Raw genomic sequence first — 15,577 nt, 5'->3', positions numbered from 1 at the left:
TTCACTCTCACTTCCGCCACCCCCGGCCACTTCCGCTCGGGCCACACAGGCTCTGGGCTGCTACTAGGCCTCTCACTACATGGCCCAGTGGCCAGGGCTGGGCTTCCTCTGGCTGGTGGACATGCACAGCTGACCTTTTAGTTGAGGGTGGGGGGCATAAAACTGAGGGTTTCAGAGGTCTCCCCACTCTCTGTGGAAGAGTGGCCACATGCCTCTAACTTCTCTTAGTGTAGCTTGGTGGTGAAGAGCCCTCTGGGGCTGCATTGCCTGGGTTAGAGGCCCAATTCTTTCGCTTATAACCGGCTGACCTTGGACAGGTGCCTGTGGCTTTCCTCATGCATGAATCAGAGAGAGCAGTAGCACCTGCCTGTCCCTTGGTGAGGGCTGCTGATGGAGCCAGAGGCCTCCCAGAGGAGCACCAGGGATGCAGAGATGAGGCCGAGGGTTGGGGGGGGGGGTTCCAGTGCTGACTGTGGAGGGAGGTTCCACTGGCTCTGCAGGGGGACAGCCCGGAAGGAGGGGCTGGGCAGGGAATGGGAATGCAGAAGAAGATGGATGAGCAGGGCATGTGGATGCGGGGCAGAGCATGGCTGAGGGTGGCCGGGAGGAGACATACAGTGGGACGACTGGTCTCAAGAATCTTTTTTTTTTTTTTAAAGATTTTATTTATCTGAGATAAAGAGTGAGCATGAGTGAGGTGGGGGTTGGTCGTGGGCAGAGGCAGAGGGAGAAGCAGACTCCCCGCTGAACTAGGACCCTGATGCGGGGCTCGATCCCAGGACCCTGGGATCATGACCTGAGCCGAAGGCAGACGCTTAACGACTGAGCCACCCAGGCGCCCCTGTCTTGAGATTCTAAGTTGAACTCTGGTTCATGACACTTTCATAGACTCACTGGCTGGTGTTTGAGGCTAGATGATTGTTCTTGGCTCTGCCTTCCAAATAGAAGGTCGCTTTATCCTCTGGTAATTTTCAGCCCCAGGCGGAGTGGGGAAAACTGTAGTTGGGGTCCTGAGATTAGGGAAGTCACCCACATAGCCCGTCAGCCTCCAGGGCTGAGCCAGGGCTGAAGCAGCTGATGGGGAAGCCTGGCTCCAGGGGTGGGGGAGGGCTGCCTTTCCCAGGGCCAGCCCTCCTCTAATTGCTTAGTTCTTTTTGTTATAATAACGGTTTTATTGGGACATAATTCACACACAGTACAAGCCACTCATTTGAAGTGTACAGTTTGATGGTTTTAGTCTAACAGTTATACAATGACTACAATATCAGAACATTGTCATCACCCCAAAAAGAAACCAGGCCCTCATTAACAGTCACTCCTTCCCCTGACCCAACATCCTCCTCCCAGCTCTGGGCCACTAGGAATCCACTTTTTAGCTCTATAGATGTGCCTATTCTGGACATTTTGTATGGATGAAATTATATAGTATGTGGTCTCTTTGGATTGGCTTCTTTCACTGAGCACATTTTCAAGGCTCACCATGTGGTAGCACATATCAGACACTCATTATTATTATTTTTAAGTAGGCTCCATACCCAGCAGGGAGCCCAATGTGGGGCTTGAACTCATGACCCCGAGGTCAAGACCTGAGCTGAAATCAAGAGTCAGACACTTGCTTAACCAACTGAGCCTCCCAGGCGCCCTCAGATCCTCATTACTTTCTACACTGACTACTATCCCATTGTCTGGATGTACCACGTTTTATCTTTTCTTCAGTTGACGGACAAATGGATTGTTCCATTTGGCTATTATGAGTAATGATCTATGAACATTCATATGCAAGTTTGTGTGGACATGTTTTTATTTCTCTTGGGGATATACCAAGGAGTGGAACAGCTGGATCATATGGTTATAATTCCTTCGTTCTTTGTCTATACTTCTGTTTTAGGACTTAGTACACTCATCACAAGTGCTCACAGATGTTTGCCCTATCACATTGCAAGCTTTCCTGTGGCAGACCCTGTAGAACCTAGCACCTACAAAGCACTAAGTACGTGGGAACTACTCCACTGAGCCAAATGCTGCTTGCAGACATGGTGAGATGAGGCTGGAGAGCTACCCACCAGATCCCACAGCTGGGGGAGGGGGTCCCTGGTAACCTTGACAAGCCTGACTGAAGTGGGTTCAAGAAAGGAGGAGAGGAGTCAGAAAAAAGAAATTACAGATCATTTCTTTCGAGAAACTTTTCCATTAAAGGTAGTGGAAAAATTAGACAAGAGCTAGATGGGGAAGTAAATCAAGAGTATTTTGGTTTTTTGAAATGTGGGAAATGACAGTCTGTTTGTATGACGTAGCAGAAAGGTAAATGCTGATGAGGTGGGAGAGAGGTAGACAAAGAGTGATCTCCTAAATAGATGAGGGCAGCTGGGATCCCACACAGAAGCAGTGTCATAGATGGAATATTTTTGTCCTAAGACTCACATGTTGAGACCCTAACGCCCGTGTGACTCTATTTGAAGACAGGACCGTGAGGAGGTGACAAAGGTTACATGAGGCCCTGAGGGTAGAAACCTGCTCTGGTAGAGCCGGTGCCCTCAGAAGAGAAGAGACGCCAGGGCTCTTCCCAGCCATGAAAGGACACAGCAAGAAGGCAGCCGCCTGCAAACCAGGAAGAGAGGCCTCACCAGGAGCCAAACCAGCCAGCACCTTGATCTTGGACTTTCCAGCCTCTAGAACTGTGAGAAAATAAATTTCTGTTTTTTAAGTAACCCAGTCTAATTTCTGTTTTTTAAGCCACTGGTATTTTGTCACGGTGGCCCCGGCAGACTAAGACAAAGGGGGGAGACTGGAGGTTTCAGGAGAAGCAAGGAGGGTTCATGCACAGTGACAGGAGGGGAGGCAAAGGACATGGCTGCCAATGCAGCTGGGTGTGTAGACATGTGGCGGGAGGTTCTTCTGGATGCTTTTGTTTCAGTGACAGAGGAAGTGAGGTGAGCAGCTGAGCATGAGGACACAGGGCTTCAGGTCTAGGAAGAGATGGGAGGAGACAGTGAGCAGACCAGGGCAATGCAGTGAGGCCATCTGAGAGCCACTGGGAGCCCCCTGGAGGTCTACGGTCACTGAGATGACACTCCTCAGCCCAGGGCTGTCTTTGCCTGCAGGGGTGCTTAGCAGCTCAGGTGCAGGGAGGGAACCAGCAGAGGTGACTCTGCCCAGGGTTGGGATTGGGCCAAATGAGGAGGATGAACAGGAGGGTAAAAGAGTGAAGGTAGCAGGTTGCTCTCATGACGAACATGGAGACCCAGCATGGCTCGGGGAATGAGAAGTCGCAGTGGCTGCAGGCCAGTGGGGGGCCGTGGGGTCATTGGCTTGGAGGACCTGGTGGGGCTGCGGGGTCTGCGGAGTGGGGCGCCCAGGGGGAGACGTGTGAGACGGAGAGTGGAGCAGGGATGCTTGTAACAGGGACTGTGAGGGGCTGCAGGCAGTGGTGGTAGAAGGTCAGGGGCAAGACCAGGACGGTGGCTGCTGAGGAGGGAGGGAGGCAAGATGCTTGGGGCAGACCATGCCAGGGCACTGGACCTGGGGTTTCTGAGAGCACACTCAGATTCTGAAGGGAGGAGCATTAGGAAAGAGTGATCTGGACCTAGCGCTAAAATCTTCACAGGCTGAGGAACAACAAAGATAACCAGAAAAGGGGACGTGTGGTGGGTGGTGATCTGCTGGTTTGCCCACTGGAACTGAGGAAGGAGGCGTGGGCTGGAAGCAGACAGGAGCCAGGAGGACACCGGCCCTCCCTCTTGCCCGGGGTCCAAGGAGCACAGGAGAGGAAGGAACTGGCCCTTGAGAGGGCCTCAGGAAGCAGCATCGCTTGGGGAGAGTCAGGTTCCGGTGAGAACAGAAAGGTGGAGGGAACATTCACAGCAGAGAATACGAGGAATTTTGCCGTTGATGGAGGGGTCAGAAAGGGCCTTACAGAGCATCTAGAGACAACGGTCTGGAAGGCGAAGGATGTTCTGGGAGTCCCAGGCTCCCCACAGGGCCTGGAATAAAGGGTTTCACAGGATGAGCCAGACACACATTTTGATAGGAAGCTTTGCTGTCCAGAGGTGGAAGGACCAGGGAGAAGTAGGGGTGGGTCTTCCCAGCAGTACTCAGGGCTCCCAGGCCCCCGCCTCATTCTTGCTGATACCTGGGAGGGGCCCAGAGAGAGCTGCCTCATGGGGCTTTCAGCACACTTTGTCTTGGTGTGAAAAAGCAGTATTTCCTCTTTCAGGCTGAAGACTCTCATGTGGCAGGAGCTCCAGGGGTAGTGTGGGTTCAGGAGCTAAGGGCTTGGGATGTTGGTATATATGATGGCCACCTGAGGGACAGCCAGGGCCGGTCTGCTTCCTCATTCAGGAGAGGCTTCTGTTCTGCATTTGTATAGGACTTTACAGTTTTTAAGAGTTCTCTGCTGTTTCCCTGCCCATGTGACAACTAACACCAGACACGGAGTGAGTTAAGAGACCTTCATGAGACAAGTCTCCCTGCGTGTGGATGGCGGCGATCTGGTTTAGCAAAATAAACGGACGACCCGTGTGTTCTCGCCTCCTGTCAAGAGCCACAGACTCAGGACACAGAACGTACTTTGTCCATCTCCTCCCTCACTCTACTACCGATCCTGCAATGAATTCTTTTCCCTCTAAAACAAGAGATGTGGTGATCCACGATCCACTGTTTTCGTATAAGACCCAGTGCTCCATGCAGCACATGCCCTCCTTAATACCCATCACCGGGCTAACCCATCCCCCACCCCCTCCCCTCTAAAACCCTCAGTTTGTTTCTCAGAGTCCATAGTCCCTCATGGTTCGTCTCTCCCTCCGATTTCCCCCCCTTCATTTTTCCCTTCCTTCTCCTAATGTCCTCCATGCTATTCTTTATGTTCCACAAATAAGTGAAACCATGTGATAAATGACTTTCTCGGCTTGACTTATTTCACTTAGCATAATCTCCTCCAGTCCCATCCATGTTGATGTAAAAGTTGGGTATTCATCCTTTCTGATGGCTGAGTAATATTCCATTGTACATACGGACCACATCTTCTTTACCCATTCATCTGTTGAAGGGCATCTCGGCTCTTTCCACAGTTTGGCTATTGTGGACATTGCTGCTATGAACATTGGGGTGCATATGGCCCTTCTTTTCACTATATCTGTGTCTTTGGGGTAAATACTCAGGAGTGCAATTGCTGGGTCATAGGGTAGCTCTATTTTTAAATTTTTGAGGAACCTCCACACTGTTTTCCAAAGTGGCTGTACCAACTTGCATTCCCACCAACAGTGTAAGAGGGTTCCCCTTTCTCCACATAACATAATAAAACTGAAAAAAAATAATTTTTAAAAAAACGAAAAAAAAATAAAACAAAAGAGAAGCAGAGAATAGATTTTAGGAAAAAACTTTCACCTCCTGAGGTGCGTGACTCAGGATATTTTTCTGACCTAAGATAAAAAAAAAAAAGCCAAACCATCTACCACTTATGTATATATTTACATATTTACAAGTTTATATCTCTGATAGAAAATTTATAGTAAAAAATTGAGACGCAAAATGATCTACAGTTATCTAGTCATAGATCACAGCAGGGATAGGGTAGATACTGGTGCTGGTTTTTAGTTGATATTTCTGCCAAAAAAGAACCTTCTGGTGGAGGGCCACTTCAGATTAGAATTCCAAAATGTCCTCGAAGATGACATAAACTTGAATGGCAAATCAGATGGCTTTTTTTCCATTATTTAAATAAGTTAGTCGCTATACATTTGATTTCACCTTGTAGTACCGGTCAACTGGGACTATTAAAAAAAAAAGAGAGCTCATGTTAGTAACTTGTAAAATGCAGACCAAATTACCCTCCTAGTCTAATGTGAGTAGCCCTTTTACAATAAAGCCATCAAAGCCAAGGGCTCCGGGGAGCAGAGATGGAGGGAGACTGGTCTTGGGCCCTCCTGGGATGGTAGCTGGAGGCCCACAGGAAGTACCACCTTCAGTGTGAGGCACTCGCTAACAGCCCTGTTTCCTCAAACCAACTCAGCCTTTGAGTGGCATCGAACTCTCCAAAGAACAAAGCTGAGACCTTTAAGGACCCTTACGTAAGCTGTTGCTCTTTGTGGCAGTTATCTGCTCCTTGCCACATGAGTCTCCTGGGAATAGTTTCTGCCCCTCCCTCAGCCTCTCTTCCTGGTGAGTCATCTCCACAGTGGTGACAGGACCGGCCTGGGGTTAGCTCAGAGGAAATGAGCCCAGGCACAAAGCTGCAGAATTGCCGGGACACGCCCCTTCAAACTGAGGTCCCCGTTCTTGCCTCGTGCCTTCCCAACAGTCTGTACTTCATAGGTCAGACCAGATCTGACAGGCGCAGCCCAGACCACACCAGGGTTCCCCAAATATCTGTACCCCGTTAGTGGCCAGAGATCATAAAGAGTGAGCGCTGGAGTCACAGGGGTTAGGTAAAAGGGAGCAAATTATGAGCTTTCCTTATTAAGAATCTAATAGGCGCCTGGGTGGCTCAGCCAGTTGCGTGTCTGCCTTCAGCTCAGGTCTTGGTCCCGGGGTCCCGGGATCGAGTCCCGCATCGGGCTCCCTGCAGAGGGGAGTCTGCTTCTCCCTCTCCCTCTGCCTCTCCCCTCTGCTTGTGTTCTCTCTCAAATAAGTAAATAAAACCTTAAAATAAATAATCTACTAGAACGTGAAAATGGGTGCAGTAAATTTTTGAGGGGGATGAAGTGGGCGCTGCTTCTCAAACGTGTCCCAGCGGGCACAGGACTCCTTAGAGCAGCTCTGCAGGTGCAGGGCTCGGTGCCCTGCTGCTCTCCCGCCCCCCTTGCCCCCCTGGGGGCTCTCCTCACCCACGCCCACACCTGTTGCACCTCCTGCCAATGAATGGGGCCTGCCTCTCCAGCTCCCCTTCAGGCTGAGACATGGCCTACGGACTGCAGATCTTTCTTCCCACAGGAACAGGGTTCTCTGCTCCCTTTTTAACTCGGGTGAATTTGTGACCTGTTTTCTAGGCATTTACACAAAAACGGAGACTACCAGCACTCCCGGAAATTGTTGACATTGACCTATCTGGGTGAAAAGTGTGATATCATGTCCGTTTTTCTCTCAGCTGTCTGAAATCTACTGGCTGTCCTTAGATATTTTCTGATTGGGTCTAGCTCTTTCAGACACGGTCATCACAGAAATGTGACAATTTGGCCTTTGTTCCTGGTTATGCGTGTCCCCTCCCCCACTACTCTTCCAACTCTTACCCTCTCCACCATATATATAACTCTTTTAATAACTGAGTTTAAGGAAGTCCCACTGCAGCCACAGGGGGCTCTGTAAATTTAAAAATTATTATTAAATAGGTAGTAAATACACAAAGTACAAAATCTGAAGAGTAAACAAAAATACACCAAGAAATGTGAGCTCCCATACCCAGCCCCAAGCTACCCAGGTTTCTCCTCAGGATGTCACCCTCAGATGTCACCTTTTCCTTCCTAGACTCATTATCCCAAAGCAGTGCTTTTCATGCTTTTTGGAACTGTCCTGTTCAAGAGCCTACAATGGCTCCCTATTCCCATACCGCTCCATCTTCATGGCCCTGACTTCACTCTTTTGCCACTTGCTCACCTTGATGCTAAGTAGGCCAATCTCTCCGTCAAATGAACCACGAGGGTTTAGCTCCCCTCCATGTCTTTGCCTCTGCTGCTTCTCCCGGCTGGAAGGCCTTTTCCACTCCACCCCTGCTCTGAAGATCCAGCTCCCATCCTCCCCCACCCCCCCTTCAGAGTCTTCCTGATGACTCTGGCCTCTTCGCCTCCCCTCGGCTGGCTGCCCAGCCCTGACCAACCCCACCACACATTCTGGCCCATTACCCCGTGCCTCCGCCCTTCTAACTGTTTACATCCTCGTCCTCTCTCTCCAGTGTGCTCACAAGCTGCTCCAGGGTGGGAGCCCTAACGTAGCCCTTCTCTGAATCCCGCACAGTGTCGGGCCTCCCTGGGAACCGGATCTCAAGCCATCGGCTAACACAGTGCCTGACCTCACTGCAGGAACCTCTGTGAAAGCGAGCCTCCGGCGAGGGCATAAGCTCTGGAAGGCTCCATCACCGCTGGCTCACGGCCCGCCCTGCATGACGTCAGCAGTCACGCTTCCGACGGCGCCCCCCCGCCCCGCTCTCACCAGCTGGGTCTCAGCAGAGGCGCACCGGGAATCCCGCCCTGCCCGGGCACTCGTGCTTACTGCCGCCAATCTGTAACAGCCACCGCGCCTCTTTCTCTACCCCCTTCCCTGCTGGCACACCGGTTCCTCACCTCACCTACTGGTGCTCAGCCCCTCTCCAGCCCCCTCCGCATGGCCTCCTGCCATCGCCAGCCTCCCTGGGAACCTGGGTGTGTCCCGGCCAGCAGCTGGGGAGAAAGGGACCCTCTGAGTCCCCGGGCCCCGGGGCACGCAGGTACTCCCTGTTGCGCAGAGGCCCGTCCTCATTCCCACTCCAACCGCTGACCCTGTGGCTTTCTTGAAAATCAGCAACTCACTCAACAAAGCCAAAGGTCTTGACCACCCGCCCTCCTCCTTAGCCTCTCCTCCCTGAGGGTCTCTAGCAGGGGGCCACCCTGGCTCTCCTCCCGGACTCATCCCACCCCGGCTCCTCCACTCTGCCTGTCACCCGAGGGCCTTGGGCGTGGCTTTCTTGGTGACCTCAGATGCTCAGAGCATCAGTTACTGTACTGATGAAGATGCTGTAGCTCCAGCCACAGCCCCTAAAGCCACTTCTGCAGTTATGTGCCGGACCTAGGACCCAAGTAATGCGGACACCCCACACTCAGCCCGTCACAGCAGAGACCCAGCTTCCCAAGCCAGAGCCGCGCCCGACTCCTCCGTACGCCTGGCGGGGCCACCCATCTTCCAGGCACCAAGCCTCGGATTTCCTGCCACTTCTGGCTTCTTTCCTGGATAATAATAATATTCAAAACCATAATAGCACAGTAACATTTATTAAGCCCCATTCTGAGCCAGTCACTGTTCAAAGCATTTTATTTTTATTAACTTGTTTATACATGTTGCTATTCCTATACTATTATTACCTACACTATTATTTCTCTTCTCTTGTTATGCCCATTCTCCACAGAAGACAACTGAGGCACAGAGAGTTGAAGTGACTTGTCTGAGGCCCGTGAGAGATGAGCTGGCAGGGAACCCCACCCCCGCCCCCACCCCCGCCCCGGGGAGCCTGCCCTTTCAGCTGGAATGTTCGTTAATATGACCGCCACACTTCCTCCCGCACCTAGCCCTCCACGGCCGCTCTGCCACGACCACCACCATGATTCAGGCCCTCTCTGCTTGGTTGCACTGTTTCATTGTCCACCAACCAGTGTCCCCTTCTCCAGCCTCTTGTCTGTTAATTCCCCCTATGCTTTGTCTAACGCATAGCTCTGCTCAGTAATCCTCAGCGGTTTCCCAGGAAAAAAATGACACAAACCTTCTGGCCACTCTCCCTCATTATCTGCGTGGCCCAGCCTGTCAGTTCAGCCCCAGCTCCCTCTATTCACCGATATCTGCTGCCCCAAAGAGGATGACTCTTCACTCCCTACCCCGCCCTTTACAGCCCTGAGCCTTTACTCTTCCCATCACCCCCTAAAGCCCAGCTCCTGGGCCCTTGCCTCCTGACTGCCAAGGACCTGGCAGGGGGACAGGGGTCCTTCTGGAGCCTCCACAGGGCAGTTTAGTCAGCACTGCTGCTCCTAACTGTGTCTGGATCCTAGTTTTTGTTTGTGATACAGGCCCAGCTCTGACCTTGGCTCCCGAAGTGAATCCAATCCTTGGTCCAATTCTCCCGGGATGGGAGACGGAGGCTAACAGTATAACCCTCGGAGTCTGAAGACCCCGATTTGAATCCCAGCTCGACTGCCTCTTAGCAATGGGACCTGACTTCTCATAGTCGCTGTCTCTAAGCAAGTGGTAATGACACCCCTGTGCAAGGCCCATCGCGAGGCGGTGAGGAGGTGCTACACGGAAAAGTGCCAAGCCCAGCGCTGATGCTACATATTACCATTCAAGACAAGTGACAGATACACAGATGGTCCCCAAGGAAGAGGCGCTCTACATCAGGGCTGTTCTGGTTCTGCTACATGATACGTAACTTACCCACTGTACAGTCTACAGGGTACTTACTCGGTTCTCTCTGTGTTTCTGCCACATTTCAGACAACCTACAAATGAAGGAATTTTCAACTCAGTTAAAGGACTGAAAAGCAAAGCTGAAATCTGCAGTTACAGCCTGCCTGATGGGAGACCTAAATCTGGAACACTCTAAACCACACCTGTCAAGTTGGTCTTCCTGCTCTTCCAAATGCATAAGTTAAACTAACTACAAAGGGGGTCCAAAGAGGTGTTCCAAAACTGCTCATCAGATGACAGAAGAAGAAAACCAAACACTGCTAACAACAATGGCTATTTCTACAGCAGCTCATGCATAAGGCTAAAGATGTAGGGCAGGCTCGGATGGCGTGGGCCAGCACTGCCCAGGAATATATGAGCCACAGGGGTAATTTAACAATTTTAGCAGTCACCTCACAAAGGAAAAAGAACTGGGTGAAATTCATTTTCAAAATGTTTTAATTTTGAAATTAATTTTAATGTTTAATTTTGACACTTTAATAATTTTCAAAATATTTTATTTAGTAAGCCCAATGTGTCAAAAATACTATCATTTTAACATGCAATCAAAATAAACATTACTGGGCGCCTGGGTGGCTCAGTTGGTTGAGCGACTGCCTTTGGCTCAGGTCATGATCCTGGAGTCCCTGGATCGAGTCCTGCATTGGGTTCCCTGCTCGGTGGGGAGTCTGCTTCTCCCTCTGACCCTCCCCCCTCTCAGGTGCTCTCTCTCTCTCTTTCTCGCTCTCTCAAATAAATAAATAAAATATTAACAAAAAAACAAACATTACTAATGAGATATTTTGCAGCCCTTTTCAAGTACTAAGTCTTATAAATCCAGCGTGTAATTTCTATTTCAGCACATCTGTTTGGACCCCCACGTTTCAAGGGTTCAACGGCCGCAGGTGGCTCATGGCTACCATTTTGGACAGCGCCGTTTTGGACATTAAGATATGGCTTCCACACACGTACCCACCAGTGTCCTCCCATAAAAGGTATCGGCCCTTGTCCGGAGCCAGACTAGCGGTCCAGCAGCCTAGTCCGCAGGCTCGACTGAACTTACCCCGGTGTCTGTCAAATACAACTCACCGCCGCAGCTGCTTACGTTCCCCTGTCCCCCTCAGGAGGCTCCGTGCCAAATGCCTCACCCTTTCCCAAGTTATGGCTTTACGATTGTGAAGCTGGCTGAAGTAATTTTTTTCAAGACAATTTTTTTTTCAAGTTATACAGAGCTACCGGTACTGCCCATGGGAGTAACTTTCTCTCCACTGAGTGAACTTCTTTTTTTTAAAACCTAAATCAACCGACTGTTTTGGAATTATATGGGCACTCAGTACCACCTTTTTTTTGGTTCAGGTATTCTGGTGACAGACCCACAAGAACTCTGAGTGGAAAATGATTTTGGTTTCTGGGGACCAATCTGTTAGGGAGACGATTAACAATGATGCTGCTATTTGGGGATTAAAAATAATTTTTTACAAGAACATTTGGGCTCCCCCAATATTTTACTCATTGGTAATGAAGCCTCAAAACTTTCTTCAGCTGATTTTTCTATCTTATTTAGAGGAGAGTCAATGGACTTGTAATCTACTACCTAGGGATCTTTGTGGTATTTGCAACCTATAATACGGACGCAGTATCCCTGGGACGCCATATTCTAGTGGCAATGCGCAAACAGTAGTCTAGGACAGCAAAGACGGAACTTTCTGCGATGATAGAATTCTTCTCTATCTGGTCCGTCCCATTACGGTAGCCGCTGGCTCTCTGTGGCTACCGAGCACTCCGTATGTGGATAGTTCAAATGAAGAAAGAAATTTTAAATTAAATTTAATGAATTTGATTTTATATTTAAACCACTCCACGTGGCCAGTGCCTACGGTACTGAGCAGTGTAGGTCTAGGGAACCCGAAATCTAAGTTGGTCCAAGACGTGAATGTGAAATGACATGGGTCCTACACAGCATCACGTGGCTGAAAGCTGACTCTTATGCATTCCCTGTGGCAGTGACAAATCAGTCTTGCAAAGAGCCCTCTGGAGAAAGCGGATATGGAGAGTGTCGGGGCTGCAAGAACATCTGGTCTTCACATTTACAGCCTGGATCCTGGTCTGTGTCCCCTGGGGCTTGAGGAGGGGCTTGTTGTTGCCAGGAAAGAACAGGATGGGGGACAGGTTACCTGTTCTCCAGGGCACATGGGCTGCCTTCCAAGGCTGGCCCACATCTCTAAGAAAGCAAGGATGGCTCAGGAAGGCAGTGCAGGTAATACCAGTCATTATGACCCACTCCAAGTCACCAAACCCCAACAACAGCTGCCTTTTCCCCGGGACATCCTTTTGGGCTAGAAGACATGGAAAGTACGGCTCTGGCAGCCAAGAGCAAGAGGTCTTTTGCAAAATCTAGCTTGGAGACCAGAGATATAATATCTGCTGAAGCAGACCACAAGTAGAAGGAGGCTGGGGAACAGCCGGCTGTGTTTTCACATCTGTAAAGCCCCCTATGGCCTAAGGATTCCTTTCGCCCTCAAGATCATGCAAAATCTTGGCAAACCTGGCAGACCCAGCAACCTCGGACAACAAGGAACACAAAATGAAACAAAAGGCTTGCTTTTCTTCCAAATGCTTAAAATTTCAAACTTTGCTTTAGTCTCTAAACTATTAATTTTCTAGCCTTTGAAAACCCAATTCGAGTTTGAAAACTTATTTTTTTGAAACATACCTTTTCTAAACAGCAAAAAAAATGCCACTCCTGCTACGAGGACTATTGCTGGTATAATCACAAAATTGTGCCTTGACTGACCTGTAAAGAAAAAAAAAAAAAGGAAGCCGGTGAGAAAGAAAGAAATAGCCAGACTGATCAAAACAGAGATCCAGGTGACTCTCCTTATTTGCAGATTCCATATCTGCAATCTACCTATTTGCTAAAATGTATGTGTCCTCCCCACATCAATGCTCACAGCACATTCATGGTCCCTGGAGGACATGTGCAGCAGGATGGTGAGAAATCTGATTGCTAGGTGCGCACATCCCCGGCTGAGGCCAAACAAGGCAACGCTCTTGTTCTTGAGTCCTCTCCTCTAATGTAAGCAAGTGTCCTGTTCCTGGTCTGTTTACTGCCACACTTTTGTCCCTTTTTGTGGGCTATTTCGTTGTCTAAAATAGCCCCGAACACAGTGCCAAAATGCTGTGTAGCGTTCCTAAGTGCGAGAAGGCTGGGATGTGCCTTTCAGAGAAAATATATGTGTTAGATATGCTTCATCTAGGCGTAAGCCATGGCGCTGTTGGCCGGGAGTCCAATGTTCATGAATCAACAATACATATATAATAAGGAGTCTTTAAATAGAAACACACACAAAGCAAGGTTATTTATTGATTTCTTGCCAAAATGTGACCAGAAGCTTGCAGGAGCCTACACCCTGCATTTCCCAGAAGCAACATTCAGTATTCACTAATTCCGCATTCACGGTGACTTTATGACACACGACTACCACAAATCAAGAGAACCGACTTTATAAATTTATAAATATTTATAAATATTTATTTATATTTATAAAAATAAATTTTATATTTATAAATATATTTATAAATATAAATAAATATATTTATAAATAAATTTATTTATAAATACATTTATATTTATAATTTTATAAATTTATTTATATTTATAATTTTATAAATTTATAAATATAAATATATTTATTTATATTTATAAATATTTATTTATTTATATATATTTATAAACTTATTTATTTATTTATATTTATAAATAAACTTGCCCGCACAAGGTTGATACATAGCAAGCCCAATGTTATTTATTAAAAGATGCAAATATTACACTAGAAGTGTCGTTCTCAGCTAGCCCACAGTACCTGTGGAAGCTGAACTTAGCAGCGTGTGTCTGGTAGGGCAATTTGGCAGTAGCGTAACAAGTGCTCAGTACAAACGTCTGACATAAAGCAGCCAGACACTGTGCTAGGTGATACGCCCACAGTCTCACTGAACCATGACAACACTCAGAGAGTGCTTTAACCTCTTGGTGCCTCAGCTTCCTCAAGGGGTAACTGTAAATGGGATTGATAAATATGCCCATCTCACAGGGCAGTTGTGAGCATCAGTTAACACCCCCTTGAGAACAGCTATTAGCTACCACCATCAAGCTATTGCGGAGATACCATTGGTATCTCTACTAACATCCTTTGACCCCACAAGTCCATTTCTAAGATGTTAACCTACAGAAACCACCAGTGACATGCCCTTCCCCTCCCTCCAAAAAAGGCACAAAGATATTTACCGCAGCTTTCCTGACAATATCAAAAAAGCTAAAACAACCCACGTGTCCTCAACGGAAAAGTAAGACATGTTTATAAGGTGGACTCCATCCAGCTACTAAAAATACAAAGGCAGAATACTTAAGCATATGGCAAATGATCAAAATGCACTGCTAAGGGAAGGATGGGGTCACCAACGGCAAACACCGAGGGTTAAAAGAAAAGGGAGAGGCTGGGGAGGGGAGAGAGAAAGTGAATGAACAAATGAGAATGAGAATGTGAACACACACCCTTTCCTCTTATTCGGAACACAGGTGGGTTAGGACAAACAGAAAGTCACCCACCTGTATGATCTGAGAAGCCCCTGGCCAGAAACTGCTAGTTAGCTCCCTGTAACGCCCCCTATCCATTCACCCCTCTTTAGCAACAGAATTCAGATTTTCAGCTGGGCATACTGTCACTCCACTCAAAGATTAATTCCTCAGCCTTTCTTGCAGCTAGGTTTGACCACGTGACTAAGTGTTGGGCCCTGAGCTGAAGGAAGGGTTGTGTGGGGTTTCTCCAAAGTCTCCCTTTTCTGGACCCTCCTGCCTGAAATAGTGGGGAAGGCGGGAGGAACCGGGCTGCTGCTGGGTCTCTGACAACTTCATCAAGCAGCAGTACACCTAGCACTGCCTACCTGGGAGATATACAGATATACAGTTAATGTGAAAGAAGTCATCTACATTTTTACGCCACCGATATTGAAAAAAAAAAGGAAAAAAATTTTTTTTTAAATAGCTGAATCTAACAGTACTTGATCCAGTCCCTTCCAAAAACCTTTCTCCCAGGGACGATGCCAGATGCTGCCACCACTCTGGGAGGGCAGATAGTCAGGGGAGATGACAATGACAGTAATACAAATTCTTCAGTTTACTCCTTTTCTCTTCCCCTGGCTCCTGAGATGCCACCATGCTGGAGTTTTCTTCCTGCCTCCCTGGAGGTCCTTCTCAGTCTCCTCCGCGGGACGCTCATCCTCTCAACAGCCTCTAAATGCTGGAGTTCCCGAGACTCAGGCCCTGTCGTATCTGCTCACTAGGTGATCTCACCTAGTCCCACGGCTCTCAATGCCGACTATATGCTGATTCTGCCCACACTTACTTCTCCCATGCTAACAACTCACCAGAGACATAGACTCGTAAATCAAAGCGCCTTACCTGA

At 48.6% G+C, this 15,577-nt stretch overlaps 1 protein-coding gene across 3 annotated transcripts in view; it reads right to left on the bottom strand.

Moving 5' to 3' along the window:
- CD58 (CD58 molecule) overlaps window positions 1-15,577 on the bottom strand; it is a 77,060-nt gene that overhangs the window by 34,819 nt on the left and 26,664 nt on the right. For 2 of the 3 annotated variants that reach the window (XR_015767958.1, XM_028102141.2), the window contains exons 4-5: window positions 12,829-12,909; window positions 10,132-10,168 (exon numbers count right to left, since the gene is read on the bottom strand). Coding sequence is in view for 2 of the 3 variants with exons in the window: in XM_028102141.2 (XP_027957942.1) it covers window positions 10,132-10,168; window positions 12,829-12,909 (118 nt within the window). In the remaining variant the exon portion in view is untranslated. Of the gene's footprint in view, window positions 1-5,447; window positions 5,769-10,131; window positions 10,169-12,828; window positions 12,910-15,577 lie in introns of those variants that run through there. The other variant, XM_028102140.2, reaches the window with a different exon arrangement.

The sequence above is a fragment of the Eumetopias jubatus genome, unplaced genomic scaffold, assembly GCF_037043125.1.
Source record: "Eumetopias jubatus isolate StellerSeaLion01/CBP00866 unplaced genomic scaffold, mEumJub1_p1.0 scaffold_4, whole genome shotgun sequence".
Lineage (NCBI taxonomy): Eukaryota > Metazoa > Chordata > Mammalia > Carnivora > Otariidae > Eumetopias > Eumetopias jubatus.
The sequence above is the reverse complement of the archived record's forward strand: the minus strand, read 5'-3'. Positions and strand labels throughout refer to the sequence as shown.